This window comes from Toxorhynchites rutilus, chromosome 3 (assembly GCF_029784135.1).
Source record: "Toxorhynchites rutilus septentrionalis strain SRP chromosome 3, ASM2978413v1, whole genome shotgun sequence".
Lineage (NCBI taxonomy): Eukaryota > Metazoa > Arthropoda > Insecta > Diptera > Culicidae > Toxorhynchites > Toxorhynchites rutilus.
In genome coordinates, this window is record NC_073746.1 from 329586499 (window position 1) to 329609809 (window position 23311).

Here is a 23311-nt window from a genome sequence, read left to right on the forward strand (position 1 = left end):
AGTCTACACATCTGTGCGCGTAGCCAAGACAGTGAATTACACGATCTAGTGAAAGAATTCTTCTCCGTGGACAGCGTAGGAGTATCGGTGGAAAAGGGTCCAGAGTCCGATGATGATAAGCGGGCTCGTTCGTTTCTGGAGCGGACAACCAGACGCGTGTCGAACCAGTTTGAGACGGGACTCATGTGGCGTTACGATCAGTTTAAGTTCCCCGACAGCTTTGGTATGGCGAAGCGAAGGTTGGAGTGCTTCGAGAGGCGGATGAAAGCAGATCCAGAACTTCGAGAAAGCGTTCAGCGACAGATTATCGAGTATCTGCAAAGCGGCTACATCCACTTGGCGACCGCGGCAGAACCGAAATCGGCGGACCCTGATATGGTGTGGTATTTACCGTTAGGGGCCGTTCGAAACCCGAAGAAACCCGGGAAAATTCGGCTAGTCTGGGACGCTGCAGCGAAAGTTCAGGGTGTCTCATTTAACAGTATGCTTCTAAAAGGTCCCGATCTCCTAACACCGCTGCTGGAAGTTCTGTTCGGATTCCGCGAGCGGAAAGTAGCGATCTGCGGGGACTTGAAACAGATGTTCCACCAGTTTTGAATTCTACCTTGCGACGTTCACTCACAAAGATTCCTATATCGGAAAGATCCCTCGCACGCAATCCAGGTGTACGTGATGGATGTGGGTTCATTTGGATCTACGAGCTCGCCGAGTCAGGCACAATTCATTGAGAATTTGAACGCTGAAGATCACAAAAACGAGTTCCCTAGGGCAGCCGCAGCAATCGTGTCCAAGCACTACGTCGACGACTATTTGGACAGCTTTGACAGCGTAGACGAGACCATTAAAGTGGCGTTACAAGTAAAGCAAGTACACGCGAATGGAGGATTCATGATAAGGAACTGGCTTTCCAATTCAGAGGAGGTTCTTAGACGAGTCGGGGACCCTGGACCCGATGAAGCCAAGGTGATCGAAATCAATAAGGAGAAGACTGTTCAGCGGGTTTTGGGGATGTCCTGGATCCCGAAGGATGATCAATTCATGTACGACGTGGATCTGAACGTGAACGGGATTACGCCGACGAAGCGCAACCTGCTACGGTGCGTTATGAGCATCTTCGATCCATTGGGTTTGCTATCCCACTTTCTGGTCCACGGACGGATTATCATCCAGGATATCTAGAGAACCCAGGCAGGCTGGGACGAAGGAGTTTCCGGTAAAATAAAGGAGAAATGGCGCCGTTGGATTGATGGGTTTGAAGAGCTTTTGAGGATGCGCATCGACCGTGCGTACTTTCCTGGGTTCTCATCTGCAGAGATCGGTCCATTACAACTCCATGTATTCACGGATGCGAGTGAGGATGCATACGCCTGTGTGGCCTATCTTTGGGCGGAAATCAACGGGAATATTCACTGCGCTCTCGTGATGTCGAAGGCCAAGGTGGCGCCGCTGAAAGTCTTATCCATTCCTCGTCTCGAGCTTCAAGGTGCTGTCTTGGGTGCTAGGGTAGCGAAGACTATTATCGCATCTCATTCACTATCCATTGTTCGTCGCGTATTGTGGACCGATTCGGAAACCGTGCTTGCCTGGATAAAATCGGATCACAGACGTTACCGACAGTTTGTCGCGTGCCGAATAGGGGAGATCCTGGATAAAACCAATGGTGAAGATTGGAATTGGATCCCGTTTGAAGCAAAATGTCGCGGATGAAGCGACTAAGTGGGGAAAAGGTCCCTGCTTCGGTTCCAACTCCAGATGGGTTCGGGGTCCCGAGTTTCTACGTCGTCCGGAAGCAGAGTGGCCGAAGAAAACTACAGTGCAACCGTTGGAGACTACTGAAGAGCTACATGCTTGCTTGATTCATCGAGAGGTCGTCGTAGAACATTTAGTGGATTTCAGCCGCTTCTCAAAGTGGGAGCGCCTGCTGCGAACGATTGCGTATGTCGTCCGATGCTTCGATAATGTTGGAAATTGGGAGGTTGTTGCGCGATGAGTTACAGCGGTCGGAATCAGTTCTTTGGCGTATGGTGCAAGCCGAAGTCTATCCGGACGAAGTCGCCGTGCTGCTTAGTGGGAGCTCGCTGATGAAGATTGATAAAACGAGCAAAATCTACAAGTTATCGCCGTTCGCTGACGAAAGGAGTGCCCTACGCGTGGACAGTCGGATTGGAGCCGCAACGAGTGTGACATATGATTTAAAGTTTCCCATAATTCTACCACGTTACCACCGGCTTACTGAACTACTCGTCGATTGGTATCACCGGAAGTTCCGGCACGCAAATAACGAGACTATAGTGAATGAAATCCGACAGCGTTTCCAGATACCGAATCTCCGCACAGTTGTGCGCCAGGTCGCAAAGAATTTTTATTTTTTTTTTATTCTTTATTATAGAGACTTTCAGCCGTAGGCTGGTTCATCTCTTATCGCAAAAATTGCCAGAGCTGTAAAATTCGTAAGGCATCTCCCGTTACTCCGAAGATGGGTCCATTACCTGCGGCACGATTGGAGCAGTGTAGCCGACCATTTACCTACGTAGGTATCGACTATTTTGGGCCGATATCGGTCAAAAGAAGTCGCAGTCTCGTGAAAAGGTGGGTCGCCTTGTTCACGTGTCTTACCGTTAGAGCCATCCACCTGGAAATTGTGCATTCCCTCACGACAGAGTCTTGCAAGATGGCCATCCGTCGCTTCATTGCTTATCGAGGTGCGCCCAGCGAGATATACACCGATAACGGGACGAACTTCAAGGGTGCTAGTCGCGAGCTACTGCAGGAACTCAAAACCGTCAACAGCGGTCTAGCTAACACCTTCACGGATGCCAACACGAAGTGGGTCTTCAATCCCCCCTCCACCCCACACTTTGGAGGTGTGTGGGAATGCCTTGTACGCTCCTTCAAGGTTGCAATGGCATCGCTGCCCGCTTACGGGAACCCAGATGACGAAACGTTACAAACAATCATGGCTGAAATCAGTGCCGTAATCAATTCGCGGCCGCTGACCTTCATACCTCTTCAATCGACGGAACAGGAGGCTTTAACGCCGAACCATTTCATTCACCTGAGTTCAGACGGAGTCGTGCGTACCAGAAAACCATTATCAGAGTGTCATGGAGTCTGCCGTACCAACTGGAATATGTCAAGGCTGATGGTTGACCAGTTCTGGAAGAGGTGGACGAAGGAGTACTTGCCAACCATCTCGATGAGAACAAAATGGTTCGACGAAAGAAGGCTCCGCAAAAAGGAGATCTTGTGGTCCTGGTGGAGAAAAATGTTCGCAACGGATGGATCAGAAGTCGCATAATCTCGGTGGTGACAGGACGCGATGACCAGTTCTGGAAGAGGTGGACGAAGGAGTACTTGCCAACCATCTCGATGAGAACAAAATGGTTCGACGAAAGAAGGCTCCGCAAAAAGGAGATCTTGTGGTCCTGGTGGAGAAAAATGTTCGCAACGGATGGAACAGAAGTCGCATAATCTCGGTGGTGACAGGACGCGATGGCCGCGTACGACAGGCCGTCGTCCAAACAAATGACGGAGTTTTTTGTCGTCCTGTATGCAAGATCGCGGTACTGGACGTACTTTCAAAAGGTAAAACTGAGCCAGGAGCGTACCTGCAGCTTTACGAGTCGGGGAGTGTTACGGACACTGGCAGCACTGCCGTATCTGTTCCGCGATCATTGTCGAATCCCTCGATAACTGACAATCTTGCTTCTGTTTGATAGCTATGTCAAGCCGATGATTACCTTTTTTTCATTGAGCTATTTAACCAACTTATGGAAAGAACGTGTTCTCTAAACAGATCTAATTGTTGTTCGATTTTTTTTGGAAACTATAACGTAAGTTGATGAATTTGTAAAATTAAAAAATATACTAAAAGTCAATAAATAAATTACAGCTTAAAAAAGGCAAAATAACGTCTTTTTCTGAGGATCCGAACGAATTCATCGATTCAACAGAAGGAAAAAGGGAAAATTCGGAAAACTAAATTCCCATATGTTCTACAATTACATAGTGATGAGTTCTGTTAGTGCATTTGATATTTGCGCTATCGTAATTGATCTTTGTTCGAAACTGGAAATGGTTTTTAATGTGATGAAATGCACTCCTATATGTGTTGAACTCAGAACTCGAGGAAGGAATTGTCTGATTTAGGGCTGTCTTTATTCTATCATATGTTCTATAGTATTCTATCGTATTTTCTGTTAAATTTATTCCATGTAACGGTTAAAAACATGTTATTTGCAGTGATTAAAAAATCTTGAACGAGAATTGTGTCTGAAAATAATCTGATATTATAATAATGAGTTTTGGTAGAAATACTAGGATTTTTTTAGTAAAACGTAAATTCAACGGAGTTGATTAGAAGATCAATCAATGATCAGCTCTGCGATTGGACCCATGAACTTGCTTATAGTTAGAAAACGTGAATGTTTGAAGGTATTGATAACAAAAAACAAATTTTGAGCGGAACGAAGTTTGCCGGGTCAGCTAGTGCAAGACAAATATTATTGCGTGTGTTTCAAATGTGTATGCGTATATATAGCGGAATGGCTCCTGGCATACACAGCATGTTTCAGACAAATGCATGAAGGAATTCTCGAAAGAATATTTTGCAGGTGCCGGGCACGAACTACACGGGCGAGTAGCACCATACATACAAGTCAAATGTCCAAGTTCGAGGAATCCGCGTTGACGGCATTAAGCTTCGTTTACTAGTTCAGGGGAGCGTCAAAGAATAATTGATTTTCAGGCGGAATGAACACATTTTTAAAATTAAAATCATTAATGAAAATTAAAATTTCCGTTTCAAATTAATATTCTATTTGAAGGAGAAACACTTTTTCTGCAGGTGGCAGAAAAAATTTATACAAAAATTGTTTTTGAAGATATATAACTTAGATAACTTTATATTATAATGAAGAAATTCTGGAAGAATGTTGGAAATGTATTGACAAATGGTCAAATAAAAGTTAGAAATACGTGTTTCAAGTAATTAAATTACATGATGTTAAATTTTTCATTCAAATTTTAACATTTGAAACACTTTTGAAAACTAATCTTATAGAGATTACACTAACGGTTTGGTTTACAGTTTGGAACCCAAATTATGCCCCTAATTGGAAATCGCCACCAGTCGTCAACACTATCGCCCTGTCATCGCGAATGGGTGCTTTTGTTGCTCTGTTGCAGTGTCGACATCTGGTGACTACTATCATTTAGGGAGGCAGATTGATCTCTATCGAGTTAGCAGGCCCGAAGGCAGTTTTAAACTGTTGAAATCTGAATGAAAATTTTCACTTCAAGTTATTTTATTATCCAAAACATATAGTTCTCAATATGTCACCCTTTTAATCTCGAGTCCACCGCGAGTAATCGGTTTCCAACATTACTAACCATAGATTTAAGAAAATTGTTCATATATATAGTTTTAAAAATATATTTAAGATTTCGGCTCCTTTAAACTTATGTAATTGAGCCTGTAAAAATAAACGAATTTATAAAAAAAAAATATAGTTCTGAGCTAGAAATCGAGAATTTTTTTATATATTGGAAAGTGATGTTTCAACCAAAACATATTTTTATAATATGAAATTTTCTTCAGACGCAATTTTTGTATAAGATTTTTCCCCACTTGCAACAAAATGTTATTTTAGTGTAGACATAAAAAATACATATTACATATAAAAAATTACTTTTTCATTTATAACTTTAATTTTGTAGTGTGTTCATTCCACCTGAAAATCCATTATAGTCATCGTCGCTTCCCAAAATCGTGATACGAAGCTCAATTTCATCAACGCGAATTTACTCTCCCGCTCCGAAAACAAATTTCTCCGCTACGTCTGCGCTGTCGGTCCGCACCGGAAGGCCGCTATGCCTGATAATATAAATACATCATGTATTTGTCTGTCCGTGACGCTACGTGCTGGATAATATAATCTCGCTTTAACGGTATTAACAAAATGAAGGTGTAAAGGCACCTTAACTCCTGTTCCGATATCGCCGAATTAGTCAACTAGCGATCGAAAAACCATTAACTGTCAAGCCGTAACGCTGCCGTCACAGCTAGTGAATCTTTTTTTCGCAAAGGTGAACTCGAATGAGACATTCGTACCGCCTCAAACATCAGCGCGGCTCATTTTTGGTGAATTTTGTTTTCATCGCGTTCGACCATCTCACATCACCCAATTGTAGAGAGAGTGTGCACAGAAGTTGATGTGCTGAAGTATGGCCACTAACAATTATTTTGGATTTCCGCATGGTGCAACTCAATACGGGTAAGTCAAAGTAGCGCTAATCGATAGTTGGTGATGTCCGCGCGCGAAAAGAGATTGAGGTGTTTCGGTAACGGTGGGGTCTAATTCGGAAAAAACTCAAATCGTAATACGGATAGTGGAAAATTTTCCTAGTGGCAGTCTCAAAAGTAGCAGCAGAAGGCTGCGCCAGAGTGACATTGCTGAGATAAAGCGTGAGCGAGAAACGGAGAAAGAGCAAACGAGATGAGAACGGTGTTTGCTAAGCAGACGTTAAACTTACGAAAATCTAGTACACAAGTGTTCATGATATGCGTCAATATTAAACTTATTTGCTAGATTATCTTTGTTATGTGTGATGTGTCAATATATGTTCTATACGAAAAGAAAAAAATGCAAGAGTTTTGCAACTTGATGTGTAAATTATTGCAAATTTGCAAAGGACCAAATTTCGAAAGAGATTACACCTTGATCGGAGTTGGAATTTGTCACTTACTTTGTTTTTCATGAAAATCCGGTGCTTGCATCGTCGTCGTAGTAGTGAGAGAAGCCGGCAACTTTTGCTTCTCTCGTCAATTCATGATGGCTGCCGGAGACACAGCGTTTTCCACACTGCTCTGCTCCAGGACGTGAAAAATCGATTGATCCATTTCTGTGATTAGCGTTTTTTTTTTTTCGGTTGGTCTCTCGTTTTCCAGTTGCGACTCGCCATTCCTGGAAAGCCAATCGTTTCGAGCATTAGTGAAGCAATCCAGTGTAATTTCTTGTTATTGATGTTTGTTGTATTTTGTTCCTCCCCGGCGACGACGACGACGATTGTGACCTGCAGTACGACCGCCACCGGAACAGCCTACCCGACAACACAGACGGGTTATGCAGTAGCGACAGCGGCCGCACCGGCAGCAGCAGCGTCCTACGGAACAGCAGCGGCTGCAGCAGCAGCAGTAGCGCGTCCGCCCGGATACGATCAGGCCTATCAAACGGCCGCTACGCCGGGTACCTACGCAAGTAAGTAGAGAAGTGCGAAAGCAAAAAAAAAAGTTTATTGAAAATTTGCTCGGTGTAGCTGATTTAGGGTCATTGCACCCGAAAATGCATTTTCAGTGGCGCTTTAGTTTTTGGCTTTCCTGAAATTATCGAGAAAGTTATATTTTGTTTGATGAATGTATAATTTTTAATGCATTGCAAAATTACAATGCTTATGTTATTGAGCTAATAATTTGCGAAATAGATGTTAATTGAAAAACTTGATGTATAAATGATGCTTCATTTGTAGTTTGAACAATGAGCGACTTTATTTTCCAAAATTTATTCTGATTCATTAGTACTAAATTCCGGCGACAAATTCTGAACTAAAATCACGAAACAATCAAAGATTCTTTTTTCCCTACAGCTACAGCCACAGCAGCGACTTACGATTACGGGTACGGTCGTACCACCCAAACATACGACACTAGTAAGACGTACTATCAGCAGGCAGGAGCCACAGCCGCGGGTTACACGGCAGCGGCAACCGCATACGATCCTACTGGTGCTGGGGCCGCAAAGGTAATCAACTTCCAACCAGCGACACAGGCAACCTACGCTGCGCAACCGGCCCGCGCCACTATTCAAACGGCCAAAACAGCCACTCAGTACACAGGTCAACCGCAGGCCTACGTCCCGCAAACGAGCGGTTACTCACAGACAGTGACAACGGTGAACGCCGCTCCAAAATCGGCCGTAACTGCGCAAACCGTGGCTCAAAACACCAACACATATTCGGGATACGAGACCGCTTTGTACAGTGCCGCTACGATGTACGTTGCTCAACAGCAGAGCACCAAACCTACCAATCCACTGATTCCCGGTCAGCAGGGTCCCGCAGGAGGTGGTTGGCAAGGGTAAGTGTCGACTCCGAATTGAATTTGGTCATTTGTTTCATTGAATTATTCAACTACTCTCGTTTACGATGTAGATACAAAAAGGGCAACCACATGGGAATGCATCCCTACTACAAGCCACGCAACAAACCCCCGAAACCACAGCCTATCCATTATTGCGACGTCTGCAAGATAAGTTGCGCTGGACCGCAGACCTACCGCGAGCATTTGGAAGGCCAGAAGCACAAGAAGCGTGAGCTACTGCTGAAGCAAGCTACAGAGCCAGGAACTGCCACCCCGGCAAGACCTCCAAACAGTCTTCATTGTGAGTTGTGCGATGTAACTTGCACTGGCAACGATGCTTACGCAGCTCATGTCCGCGGAGCCAAACATCAGAAAGTGGTTAAACTACACACGAAACTCGGAAAGCCGATTCCAGCTTGCGACCCTGCTCCGAACACTGATGAGAAAAAGGATGGTGACACAGACGAACACGATGAGAATGTGAAACCGGTTGGAAGTGAGTACATCGAGGAGATCAAGGATGACGAGGGGAAATTGGTTAGTTTCAACTGCAAGTTGTGCGAGTGCAAGTTCAATGATCCTAACGCGAAGGAGATGCACATGAAAGGACGACGCCACCGTTTGCAGTACAAGAAGAAGGTTCAACCGGATCTGTTCGTGGACATTAAGCCAACACTGAAGCAGAAAAAGATGGCCGAAGCTCGCGCTCATCGTCAGGCAATGCAGGAGGAGTACTGGAATCGGCGTCGTATGGCCGAAGCCGAGATGGACGACAGCGATCATGGTATGAGACAATTTGGACGACATCCGTTTTTCGGTATGCTACCCGGTCGTCGCCCGGAGTCGTCCGATGATCGTCACGTTGTCGCACGACACGCTGATATTTATCCGAAAGAGGAGGAACTGCAGACTATTCAACGCATTGTGTCACACACCGAGAGGGCTTTGAAGATGGTTTCGGATGCTATGACAGTGGATGCTAGCAGCAGTAAGGACGAGAAGAAGGACAACGAGACCGAGAAGAAGGATAGCAAGAACGAAGAACAGAATAAGGCTGATTCAAACCAGATGATTTCGTTCCTCAAAGAAGCGGAAGGTGGTAATGTACGGCTGCTGAAAGGTGTAATGCGTGTTGGATTGTTGGCTAAAGGTGGGTGTGAATGTGTAAATGAAAATGAAACTATCAGTGGCGTATCGTCCATATGGGCACCTCGTGCACAGCACAACTTAATATTTCAAAAAGAAAAAAAATGTAGCGCCCCTACTATGCTTATTAGCACAGACCACAGTTCAATTAAAGAAACGTATGGAAAGTATGAAAATCATAAGGAACTTGGTTACCCCGCGAACACAAGCGTTCTTGATAGTAAAGAAGCACGAACGGCATGAAACCCAGCTCGCGCACTTTCATTTGTGCACGAGAATCATGTATACAGTAGAACCTCGATTATCCGCGAAAGTGAGTTCCCTAGTATTTCTACAAACCTTCCCGAAATTTGTCAGTGAATGGCAGAGTCTTGCTTTTTTGTTTTGGTCATGGCTTTCAAATTATCTGATCACTTATGTACACGACCTTACAGATTGATAGTTCAATAATTTCTGTATTGATGAAACATTCTGGCCCAACTATTTCGCGGATAATCGGGGTTCTACTGTATCTACACACAGATTGATAAAAATGTGTTGAAGTGGAAGATGTGCACAAGAGAAGAGAACGGTTGTGGGTTCAATCAGATCTCATCGGTAGTCTCTCTCGATTCTCTCGCATCCCGAATTGGATAACCAGATCCGCAATCGGCGCGCTTTTATATAGTGGTTCTTAGAAAGATTGCTTGGCGCAGATGATTTATTACGTTATCGATACAGTATGTGCACTTTTCCTATGCACATACTGTATATTAAAGTTTAGATAGAGCGGTGCGCACAAGCTCTAGTAAATTGCCAGTGGATTAGTGTCTGTTTCGTGCATATCTTGCACGGGTAGGAGATTCTTCTGTTTCGCAATCGACGAATTTACGTTAGATTTACAACCATGATACTGATGGCGCAGCGAGTAAAATTATTATGTTTGTTTTTTTTCTCAGTTTAAAATCTGTTCGAAGTTTTTAGAAAAATCAGAATTTTTCTCCAAATTTCGCGATTTCAAACATTCTTTTCACTCAGAAAAGGTTAGAAAATCACAATTTTACATTGTTTCATTCATAACATATGAAGAATGGCTCTGTATAAGTGTTGCAATTCAATATCTTCCAGCATTTTTCGGTGTATCGATTGAGTGTTTTTCGCGATATATCGTCAGAATTTAGAATAAAATATAGATATTGTTGGTCAGTATATTGTTGATGAGCTTTAGGAAAGACGCGTTGCAAAAATGACTGTGGAAGAGAAATAGCTTTTTGCGAAAATGGATATTCCACGACCAAAATTGAACGAGCTAAACACGACTTGTATTAGAAACGGTTACACGGAACTTTAATGGACATGCAAATTTGAAAACGTCTATCTTCCGCTCATTCAGCTACCAAAGACCACATCAACAACAGCATGACACGCTTGGGAAGACTCGTATTGAAGATGCGTTAGATCATGCTAATTAAGTCGCAAGAAACAAACATAATTCAATTGTGAAGAAAAACCGAGAAGGCATGAAAATCCTCATTGAATTAGTTTGTCTTCTCAGTTCACATGGGCTGAGATTTCGAGATCACGATGAAAGCATAATGCCTTAAATAGAGGAAACTATAAGGACATGTGTAAAGTTTTGGCTAGAAAGATATATCGTTTTCTGGCTTCACGGCAGTGTTTTCTGGAACATCAGCAACAATTCAAAATAAGTTGGTGGAAATTGTTGGATCCACAATGCTAGAGTGAAACAAGCTGAATTCATTGCAGTTATGATCGACGAAATCACTGGTATTTCTTAAAATTTTCAGTTGGCTACAACACTACGATATTGCTCGAATGACGGGAGTAGTAATGATAAAATATAAGTTCAAAAACGCATGACTCTTTGACATTCGTCATGAATTGACCTTTTTTCCAATTTTATACAAGTATTCCCGTCGAAAGATTTTTTTGTTATTGATAGATGTTAGTAGTGAGAAGTCCGGTACAGCTTTAGCGACCATATCGTTAAGGTGGTCGTACACTGTTTGTCCGGAGGACAAATATTTGACACTTTTTGACAGATAAAGTTTGGTTTGAAATTTGTACAAACACTATTTTGTTTGCTACTCCTCAATTATTAACATTGGCAAACAATGTCAAACATCGACATGGAATAATTTTGACAGAAATAGTTGAGGTAACCTAACCACGTACGACAGTTTTGACGAATAGACTAAAAAAATATTTCAGACATTCAATAACTGAATTTTTGCTTGTCGGGTTATATGTCGAATATACTTGATCACTAAAGTCAAATATTTGGCTTCGGTCAAACAGTGCATGAGCACCCTCAGCACCTGCAGCAATTTGGCGTATCACTTGCTCGAGTGATGTCAGAAGATAAATGAGGAATCCAGGCTATCGCAAAGAAGTCGTTTTCAAACGCTGATTATATTCATTGTAAGGCGCATGTTCTCAATATTCTTTTGCTGCACTCTTGCACGAAAAATTCTTCCCTCTTTTCGTTGGCATCATACTTCATCCAAATCCCAAAGCGCGATTGCGAGTTGAAGAAATATAAGGCTGTCAAAAAAGTCCTGCGGTATTTCCGCGAGGTGTCGTTGTAAGCGCGTAGTTCTAGTTGTATTCATTGTATCGAGTCATACTATAGCTTGTTGGAAAGGTATTTTTGCGCGCTATAATATAGTCCTGGACAGTGTGTTCTTCGGTTAAGACGTTCGTGAGTTATAGTGTCGCAAATATGGAGCAAAATAAAGAGAAAATCCGACATATTTTACAGTACTACTACGACAAAGGCAAAAATGCATCTCAAGCTGCCAATAAAATTTGTGCAGTTTATGGACCCGATACAGTTTCCATTTCCACCGTACAACGATGGTTTCAACGTTTTCGTTCTGGTGTAGAGGTCGTCGAAGATGCGCCACGCTCCGGAAGGCCTGTCGTCGAAAATTGCGACAAAATCGCTGAATTAGCCGAGAAAGACCGGCATAGTAGCAGCCGTAGCATCGGCCAAGAGCTGGGGATAAGTCATCAAACCGTTATTAACCATTTGAAGAAGCTTGGATTCACAAAGAAGCTCGATGTATGGGTGCCACACACGTTGACGCAAAAAAACATCTTTGACCGTATCGACGCATGTGAATCGCTGCTGAATCGCAACAAAATCGACCCGTTTCTGAAGCGGATGGTGACTGGCGATGAAAAGTGGGTCACTTACGACAACGTGAAGCGCAAACGGTCGTGGTCGAAGCCCGCTGAAGCGGCTCAGACGGTGGCCAAGCCCTCATTAACGGCCAGGAAGGTTCTGCTGTGTGTTTGGTGGGATTGTCAAGGAATAATCTATTATGAGCTGCTTCCCTATGGCCAAACGCTCAATTCGGACCTGTACTGCCAACAACTGGACCGCTTGAAGGTAGCACTCATGAAGAAGAGGCCATCTTTGATAAACAGAGACCGCATTGTCTTCCATCAGGACAACGCCAGGCCACACACTTCTTTGGTGACGCGCCAGAAGCTCCGGGAGCTCGGATGGGAGGTTCTTTTGCATCCGCCGTATAGTCCGGACCTTGCACCAAGTGACTACCACCTGTTTTTGTTCATGGCGAACGAGCTAGGTAGTCAGAAGTTAGCCACAAAAGAGGCCTGTGAAAATTGGCTATCCGAGTTTTTTGCCAATAAGGAAGCGAGCTTCTATAACAGGGTTATTATGAAGTTGGCATCTCGTTGGGAACAAGTCATCGAACAAAACGGCGCATATTTGACTTAAAACAGATGATTGTAACTAATTTTATGAACAAATGAAAGTTCAAAAAAAATACCGCAGGACTTTTTTGACAGCCTAATATATGCAACAGAAGATCCCGAACGTGTGCAATGTCAAGCGGGTCTACAGCTGTAGGATGATCAACATAATTAAAACATATAACAAAGAAATTTCTACTTGTCTGGGAGAAATGTATCCAGGTGACACCAAGTGGGATGATGATGCGATTCCACAATACAATTGATACAATTTTCTTCAATCGCTCCAAATTTCTCATTTGCCGACATTCTGTACCACACATTAAAACAACGAGAACTGGACTACGTTGAATGTGATAAGAGTATCAGGATGTGTTCCTGATACTCTTATGCGAGTATAAAAGCGTTGAAAGACGAACGAAAATTCAATGCTATTTGGGAAACGTGCTTGGGTGCGGCTGATTGCAGCAGAAGCGGAGATCAAATTGAACACTGCTAAAATTTACATGTCAATTATCGACCGCATCCTCGACGAGCTGAAAATGCGGTTTCCTTATTCTAGTACGTAAATTTTGACGAGGTGAAATTAGGGAATGAACTGCGAGAGTGCTATACGAAGTCAGAATTTACCGAGTAGAAAATATCGGAGATTATATAAACACTGATCGGTACCAATCTATATTTTATAGGAAATTATTTTATTCGCAATGCTAATACTAACGCTTCCATGAACCACAACATCGGTCAAACTAAGTTTTTCAAAGTTTTTCGTTGAATGAAGACCTATTGAAGATCAACGATGGAAGAAGAACGACTCGAAAAGCTTATACTTTTAGCTATTGAAAATAAAATGCTTCTTGAGCTCAAACTTTAGAGTAATTTTTTGGGAAACATAATTGACTGAACGACACAGAACGAATAATTTCAGTACTGTATCGCTAGAAGAAATTCAACTAAAAAGATAATTTGTCCCCGAGAACAAGACTGTAATATTATATTTAAGAAATGTCCTATCATATTCAATTGCGCATCTAAACAATGCTATATTGAATTGACATACAACATATATCAACTACGCACGACTATGAAAAATAGCTCAAAATTAGAACTCAGAAATGTTTGAAATACGATGAAACACAACTAGTCAATTTACTCACGAGGCGCCACTGGAAACTATGAATTCTGATGTATATTTTTTCCCCTTTCGTCAGGACTTTTATTACACGGCGATAACACGGTACAATTGGTTGTGCTGTGTGCTGAGAAACCAACAACATCTCTTCTGAAACGGGTGATTACCGAGTTGCCAATCCAGCTGAAGAAAGTAACTGAGGAGCACAAGTATACGGTGACAATGGCTCCGGTTGAGGGCGCTGTTATGGTGTCCGATGGGGCTATCACGGTGAAAATATCTCTCACATCGCCGCTGCTCCGCGAAGGTAAGTGCTTGAATGGTTCCAAAGCCAAGGCCATTTGCTCTATGCTTTTGTCAAATTTCCTTCTTGTATTATCATCGGCCAGAAGACAAATCACGATTTCGAGTTACCAGTTTCAATGATACAATTTCTGCTATAATGAAAATAAAAAATAAAAACTCACTTTTCTTTTCGTTCACAACGCTTGTGGAATAAATAGACAGGTGATCGTTCCAGAACCATGAAATTGGTGCTTCGAAATCGGGGAAAATTTCCTTCATTGAGACGAAAGAAATATGGGAAAAGTTTGAATTTTCTTGATATTTTTTTCAAAGGATCCGTTAGCTTTCCAGAGAGTAGGATAAAGTCGTGTACATGTGACTCGGGCCTATTTTATTCGGATAATGTCCGAAACACTGAAAGAGAAAATGTGCTATATAGAATTGTAATATTTCTAGCGACATCCACAGAAGGTTCATTGATCGAGAAGTTGCTTTGATTTAGCATTGAATCGAGCGATAAGCAATCGGAAGGAACGAACAAAATAGGCTTGCATCATTCCAATGTTTGATACAGTTAGGAAAATGACATTGCACCATTTCAAGTGGTGTCGATGATAAACGAATAATTGTTTGTCAAATACAAAACATGCATCCGGTGAATGTATGCACGCTAAACAATAATAAGGCGACTAAAATAGTTTAATCGATATCGTATCGTGCGGTTATGGGGGAGTCTCGATGTTGTTCCATGCTGTTGCGGATGCCATGTACGATTGCCACCGATGGACATATTTGATGTTTGGAGGAGAACTATTAACCATAGTTCGTTTTTCTTCTACAACAATGAATACAGCATTCCTCATAGAGCAGGATTCTTGGACATTGATTAAGCTATTTTTTCGCGATGCATATGTCGATTATGTCGATGGAGAACAAAATATCTGACGGAATCATCATAAAGCAAGATAAAAGGACAGATCCAGATCAATCATTCGGCATCCCTTATCTTGTTTCTTGGGGCCCCTGAATGAAATATGAAGCCTAGCTCACACCATCGAAGGATAATTTGTTCTATTCAATCTACATTAACTCAACTAGTAAATAAGGAAAGTCAGAAGCCACAAAACAAGTAACGAAACGAAACGAAACCACAACCATACACCGACCAGTGCACAGGGGAAAAACAAGCAATCTGGATGTCATAGATCACAAGAGTGTTCCTCGTGTTCGATCGCATCAACAACACGACATCCACGTTGGTGTTTGGATAATGATGCATTGATGGGCTATAAATTTGATCTGCCCCAATCAAATTTCAGCAAAATGAAACCCAGTGCTAATGGATTAGCTAGGTGTACATAAATCTAGCCACGTATTCATCCTTAGATTTAACCTTAAAAAAACACCTGATTTCAATACATCTTTATACAATTCAGCTCCACACCAAGCGAAAACAGGATTTTTGACCATCCGAGTGTTTTATCTTTAGTTGAACAATTTTCAACGTCGATGTTCTCTCAAAATGGTTAATGGTAGTTATCGACTGATTATGATATCCTGCAAAATTAAACATCAACAACTGTTCGCACATTCCAACCCACAGACAAGCAGATGACTATCATTGATCCTTTTTTACTAAACGAAATATCCTAGTGATTTGTCTTTTGCGCTTTAGCAGCAAAAGCAACATGGTCAAACACCCTGTCAATAATCCATTCCCTTCTTCTTTCATATTTTCTCTCGAATAATCGAATGAACAAAAAAAAACATTATCCACATAAATCGCAACCGACGTGAAAACCGAAAACAAAAAAAAAACGAAAATAAAATGATATTACACAGAAGCAAACAGTACAGCTGAGCAGATCGTCCAGAGCTCGGAAGATTTACTACCACGAGAACCATGTCTCCAGGCACTTGCCGCACTGCGACACGCGAAGTGGTTCCAGGTTTGTGTGTTGAGACTTATACTATCTAAATTAACCAGTTTTTATTTCTATCTTTTATTTTTTTTTTCTTTCCGTAAATACTATTTTCTGAGTTACACTTATTCCACCTTAGATCAGCGGTGAAAAAAAAAACAAAACAAGAACCACTTCAAAGAGTGGGGCGTATATTGATTAGACACACTTGACAAGTAGAATAATAACAGCAGTTTATAGATACAAATCCTAGAATTCGGAAGCGGGATTTACTGTGCGTAGTTTTTGACAAAATGTGTCTCCGGAAGGGAAAGCTTCGATTGTGTCACGTTGGGTTGATTATGTTTTTGGGTATAAGTAAGGTTTTCTGAACATTCATGCAGAGGTGATACAAATATTGGGTGTCCGAATAAGTTTCGAGGGATTTCCGAACGAGGGTAACTAGCATCAAATCGCATCGGACCACATGTTCATGATAATCAATACAGTAGAACCTCGATTATCCACGGAATAGTCTGGCAACTCACCGCGAATAACGAGAATCGCGGATAACGCAATGCAGGACTAAAAATGAGGTTCAAACACGAAAAAAGATATTTCAGCATGAAAACTATGTTTTATCAATACATAAATCATTAAACTTGCCATCTATAAGCTCAAGAACCCCTCAACCGCCCTATGCTTGGGTAGCTGTTAGTCGATTATATGTCCACAAGCTACAAGCAGAATTGAGTCCAGTTCAAACCTAACAAAGTGGAACATCCACTGTGGATGTTCATGAACTTTCCTAAGGATACACAATGATGATGTGTCTGAGGTTACGGTGCTTGCTATGTGCAGTCCGGGAAAGCAAAGTCTAAAAAGAAGGGGTTAATACATGTGCATGGTTCAGAGCAAAACTGAAATGAAGAAATTTGCATCGCAATCAGCAAGTATTGCTGGGTTTGCAAGCGGTCGGATCATCTCCTAAAGATCTGCGAAAAAAATCAGGCGTATGAATATTGTGCTGCGATTGGGTGAAGGCCCCCCGCAATCTGCATACTTTATATCGGCAGATAGTTTAGTCGGGTTGGGCTGCTAGTTGCCTCAGTTTGACGGCAATCACATCTGTTCATTAAACCTTTTTATCGGCCGATGCTGAACCGTTTTAATGTACGCATATATCAGTTCAATCGGACTCAAGGGAGAGTGGTGCGCCGGTCAAAGTTCGAGTTTTCTGAAAATCGAAATTGGGTTGTAAGGGGAGTAAAGAAAATCGTTGTTTTCAAAACAAAACAAAAAAATTTGGTTCTAACAAAATATATGGTTATTGGTGCCAATATAAATAGTTATCTCGATTTTTCATTCGGATCTTGCTTCTTCTTCTTTTTGGATGGCACTAAAGTTCCCACTGGAACTTTGGCCTTCTCAACATAGGTATTACTTGAGTCATTTTTATTAGTAGTACTTAGTTGAGATTTCTATGCCGGATAAAACGCCTTGAATTCATTCTGGAATGGCACGTTCTAGAATACGCGTGACCACAGTGCAAGCCGGGAATCAAACACGTACCCCCGGCATGATAATGTGGAACGCTAACCACTCGACCACGGGAGCACTTACGGATCTTGCTGCGAGATTTTGGTTTACACTATAATATACCCAATGCAAAATATTAACTCAATCAGACTTCATTTACTAATGTCGCAGACGTTAAAAATTGAGTTTTTTTAAACCGAAAAATGTTAATGCCCAAAACCACCCTCCTCCCTTTGGGTGGTGATATTTCGGATTTCAAAAAACTCCAACTTTGACCGCTTTGCGTTATACTTATGACAGACATACAGCTGTACTTGCGTTGTACTTCGAAAATTGTATGTCTGTCACCATGTATAGCGCTAGAACCATGCAAGCAACTCGGTACAATCGCTGTACCTGTACCGACCTGTTTTACCGCTGTACATGGCTACAGTTGTACTGTGCGCAGCGCCATAGACGGTTAGTGGTGGGTAGCATGAACAAACCAAATAAAAACACTTGGCAAAATTCATTTCATTGACTTTCTCTTGAGATAATAACTCAGATTGGAGACTTGTTTGTTATGTTTGGTAGTTTAGACGCTAAATAAAAATCTTTTTCATTGAAATATGTGGTGAAAATTAGTTGAATTCCTTATTGTCAGTTTGACATGCGGTACAATGAACAACCAAAGTATGTCTGTCATGCTACGATTGTATTCGTACAACGCTGTACACGTACAGCGCTAGTACAGATGTATGTCTGTCCCTGGTATTACTCTAGTCCGATTGACCTGAAATTCTGTTTAGGGTGTTTTTTCGAGGTGGTGAACATTTTGTATGGGGTAACATTTTGAAATTTTAGGGTCAATTTTTTCCCATACATTCATTTGCACCCTAACATTCATACCTCTTCATACTGATTAAAAATCGACCAAACTATCGACTGATGAAAAGTCTACAGGCTGTGGGGGAACTGAAAGATTGGGTTAGATAATCTGTTCTTGCTCGCACCCATGTATTCTCGAGTGGGAAATTCAAGCGAGCCGATAGCAGTTCGGTTAAAACTCGCCTGGACGATTTATGGTTTGGAGAAGAGGAAACCGTGTATTCGTACGCATTTGAATCTGCATTCCATCACAACAGTGTGCAACCAAGAGGTCAACGACGTTACTGGAGAAAATCGGAGTTTTCGAAAAAAAAATTTGATGCCAAAGGTCATAAAATTGCATGAAACGTCGAGATCTAGTGTCATCTCTAATTTTTTTTTATCAAAAATCGACACTCGGTTTTTTTTTCGGAATACGAGACGAAACGTATAGCTTTGGGCACCAATTTACCTCGATTTTTCGATCGGAACTTGCTGTGAAATGTTGATTCGCACGATTATATACCTTATGCAAAATATTAGCTCATTCGAACTTCATTTATTAGTGTCGCAAAAGTTAAAATTTGAGTTTTTTGAAAAACAAAAGATCACTGAAAATCGGGGCTTTAAATTTTTTTTGTTGATGCCAAATGTCTTAAAACTGCATTACTCGTCGATATTTACTGTTTTTCGAATAAAAACATTTGTCTCAAAATAATTTTTTTTGGCGCTTGGTCGATTTCTGACAATATTTTTTTTTAAATAACTGTAAATTCTTACGTGACGTTGGTTGGATAACTGCAACCATGGATTTGGTTTATTGCGGAAACATTGAAACAAATCTAATCTCATAATTGGATGTAGAATCATAATAAGTAATGAAAAAGAAAAATTATTGTCTTCTCTAAAATTGAGGAAATGCGCCATAATGCATAATGAGTTTCGGCGTTATAAAGGTGATGATTTTGACACCAAAATAAAAGAAATGATAAAAAAAAAACGCGCTCGATTCAACCAAGAGAGCGGTTTAACAAACGATTTCGGATCGATTCGAATCCTCGGTACAAAAACAGCGAAATAGAAAATATGTGGAATATGCCTTGGCATGCATCGACGACCAAACGGTAATTTTTCTAACCCACCGTGTTCAGTATACAATTTCCCCCTTCGATTATCACTTTTTCCGTTCTTACTAATGACTTTCGCGTATGTTGTGTGCTGCCTAGAAGACGGGAAAAAGTAATAGCTAATAGTGGAGTATATTTAGAATGCAAAAAAAAATTAAAATTTTCTAAATCCAAATCCGTTTCAGAATATTTTCTTTACATGATGACACAATCAAAGCTGAATCCATTTCGGGAACACAAGTACTCAGTCAGCCAAACAGTCCTTCTACAACACTTTCATCGAAGAAAATATCCTTTCGAACAAGATACTTATCGAGCACTTCTCTCTACTAAAGTGCAACATCCATGGAAGAAAGTAGAAATTTTATGTTTCAACGTGTAGAATTAACCGTATAGAACAAAAAAATCGCGTAAATTTATATCTCCTAGCTAAGACCAAAGCACCAACTAAAAGATGAAACCATCATCATAAAAAATAACCCATTCGTGTGTATGTGAGTGAAGCAATCGAATGAAGCAAATTGTTTTGGTTTGACGTTTTGTATTCAGATAAAAAAAAACACCGAGACGAGAGTAGGATTAGAAAGGCGTAGATACTTAAGCATTAAGATAAATTTTAAGCTTCGCTCGCTAATCGCTTATTTTTCGCATTGTATTAAGGCTAGAGCAACGGGACTGCAATCTTGTGTGATGATTATGAGAATCATGCGTGATCTTTGCCAGCGGATTCCAATCTGGGGACACATCACCCAATGGGTAAGTCTAACGCCTGACAAAGTGCTGGATTCGCTCTGAATCACTTTTGTTTGTCAATTCACAGGCCATGGAGCTGCTCATTGAGAAGGTAATTTCGTCTGCCGGTGGACCGTTAACTCCCGGAGAATGTATGCGTAGGGTCATGGAGGCTATTGCATCATCCATCCTAATCAACGGTCCGGGACTGTTGGATCCATGCGAGAAGGAACCCGAGGATGCTCTTGCCGGCTTGAGCAAACAACAACGGGAGGATATCACTATCTCGGCTCAGATGTTCCTACGTTTCATTGCCTTCCGCCAGATCCACAAGGTGCTAGGAATGGAACCTCTACCGCCACCAAAGTTTGTTGGCAATCGCAATTGGCGTTTCAACCGCAAGCGCAGGCGTTCCGGTACCGAGGGTGCCGACAGCGAAGGTAATTTTGTGAAGACACTTTAAAATTGAACGATTCAATCTAATGATCCATTGAATTTTTATTTTAGCTGATGGAAAAATGGTTAAGAAAGAGGAGAACAAAGGTGAGAGTGGTACCAACAATGCGGCAATGGATTTGGAGAATGAAAGCGGAAAGTAGACTGTAAGATCTCTCATTTATAAGGTAGGTATGATGCAGCAAAAAAATTTGAAAACTCTTAAATATCTTCGAGTAAAATTCGTAGGAGAGGAAATCATGAACACTGGATTTAGAGCTACCGTGATTAATAACTATCGTAGCGTATATCATTATATTGTCTTACTATTTAAACAATGGAATCATATGAAAAAATTACATCAAACAAACAATGTGAAAAACAATGTAATTCTTAGTTTCAAACAATCTCCAGTGTTTTATATGCTCCCTACGAATGGACAACAACAGCGAGAAACTCTGTCTAAATTATTTCTTTTTTGACGAACGAAAACCTTAATCAGGAGAAGGAAAACTATTTCAAGGAACCAAAAGAAAACGTTGGGCAATCTTTTCATGAGATGAAACATTCTTGTCTAACCAATAAGTTTCGCTAACAATTCGGAACAAAAAGTGAAATCGTAATATTACCATTAGTAAGACAAAATTTTGAAAATGAAAAAAATATGTATCTTAATGTATTTAATCAATCTCTCAATTTGAAATTCAGATAAATATAACATTAAATTGCCAAGTGGAAAACGTAAAAAAAAACTGGCTGAATAAAAATATCCACTTCGAAGCAAGATATCCAACAAACGTCAACCATTTTACGTCTAGCCACAGAAAAAGAGAGCAACATGTATTATCAACAAATAACCTAGTATATCCTCTAGATATGAAAGAACTATGAACAGGTAAAAATAGAGCACACCACTGTCGATGTTTTCTCCGTTTGTGAATTGAGATATATGATGCACTGGTAAAAATTAAAACTCCATGAAACGAAACTGACAGTCCTAAGATCTTGAGAGGTGCGGAGCCTTCACTGAGGGGCCCTGCAGAAGGAAGCGTTAGACTTTGGAAAAAATCGTAGTTACTAAATATTACAAATGATAGCACACATCAATTCATTGGAAACGAAAATGATTCAGTCAGTGAACCCATAAAATAGTAATAGGATGTAATAAACAAATTCAAAGTATTTTCTTCTTGGAAAAGGACAGAAATTATGGTTTTGTCTTTTACTGGTTGCAATTCCGAAAGTCCTATTCGACGGGAGGTTCATCTATCAAAACGCTGGAATGCGCAGGTTGAGGGAAAGGGATAAAATTCGATTGTTCGGCCACTGCCCACACGAATCACTCGAGGTCTTCGATGAGCTTAGAGTGTCACGTAGATACTTTTTGTTGACAGACCCCAGGCACAAAGATAGAGATGAAGTACAAAGCGATACAACCGAAGAATATAAATAATATATGAATAATCATGTTGCAGTCCAGAAGATCATTCCCGAACCCGAATTGTTGAGGATCGAAAGGAATAATAAATGGTGATGCTGTAACATTTGATCATTGAAGCTAAGAGAAATTACATTGATTGTTTTGATTTGAATCAGGGGTTCTCAAAGAGGTCGATATCGACCCCTTGGGATTGACTTTTCGCACTTTTCGAAATTTTGGAAAATGTGTAGGTTGGGAAAACGGCTGAACTACTGATTAGGGAGTACGTAAACGATGGAAAAATATCTGTTGATCGGCCCAACGAATTTGAGGCTAATGTAATGCATCAACTTCGACTTCAACGACTCGGTTCATGCTGGATCCGTCAAACCATTCTACCGCTTACTGAAAATTTTAATATTCTGGTTCCCAGAGAAATGATTCAACCAATTGATGAGGAATTCAGAGAGCTATGCAATGTTGATTTTTCAGGCTATTCTCTGGATGAACGAACCAATGTAGTCATGTTTTGGGGTAAAGTTCTAGCCACAACTACCCGGGGTGGTGAAATGGAATTCCTGCAATTAAGAAAATTTATCCCAAAAATTTACTGAACACCGAAGAATGTGATTTGGTGCACATGTCTGCAACCATCATGTTTAAGTAGAATGCGTCAAAAAATGATAAGAAGAAATAACTGTTAAATCACATCAGGTGTAAGATGGAATAAGATGAATGTAAGAGATTTTAAACTTTTGCAATTTAAGCCCTGAGAATGGCCCTTGTGGACAAACTCATTCCTAACTCCTTCTTCACCTGCCTTGAGAAAGACACTTCATTGTCGTTGCTCGTCAGCAAAACGTGTCCACTTCCACAAACATCAAACGA

General features: G+C 41.1%; 1 protein-coding gene across 4 annotated transcripts; it reads left to right on the top strand.

The window, feature by feature from the left end:
* Nucleotides 1–6121: 6121 nt before the first annotated feature.
* Nucleotides 6122–22210, top strand: LOC129775087 (zinc finger RNA-binding protein). 4 transcript variants are annotated; one of them, XM_055779340.1, is made up of 9 exons: nt 6122–6275; nt 7081–7259; nt 7627–8134; nt 8209–9287; nt 14218–14445; nt 16266–16372; nt 20497–20592; nt 20657–21008; nt 21076–22210. In XM_055779340.1, the coding sequence occupies exons 1-9, from the start codon at nt 6226–6228 to the stop codon at nt 21165–21167; spliced, it is 2691 nt and encodes an 896-aa protein (XP_055635315.1). In that variant the 5' UTR covers nt 6122–6225; the 3' UTR covers nt 21168–22210. The 4 variants fall into 4 exon arrangements, with proteins under 4 accessions (XP_055635315.1, XP_055635314.1, XP_055635313.1 ...); XM_055779339.1 differs by lacking the exon at nt 6122–6275 and having other exon boundaries at nt 6813–7259; nt 21076–21191; nt 21253–22210; XM_055779338.1 differs by lacking the exon at nt 6122–6275 and having other exon boundaries at nt 6813–7259.
* Nucleotides 22211–23311: the final 1101 nt, after the last annotated feature.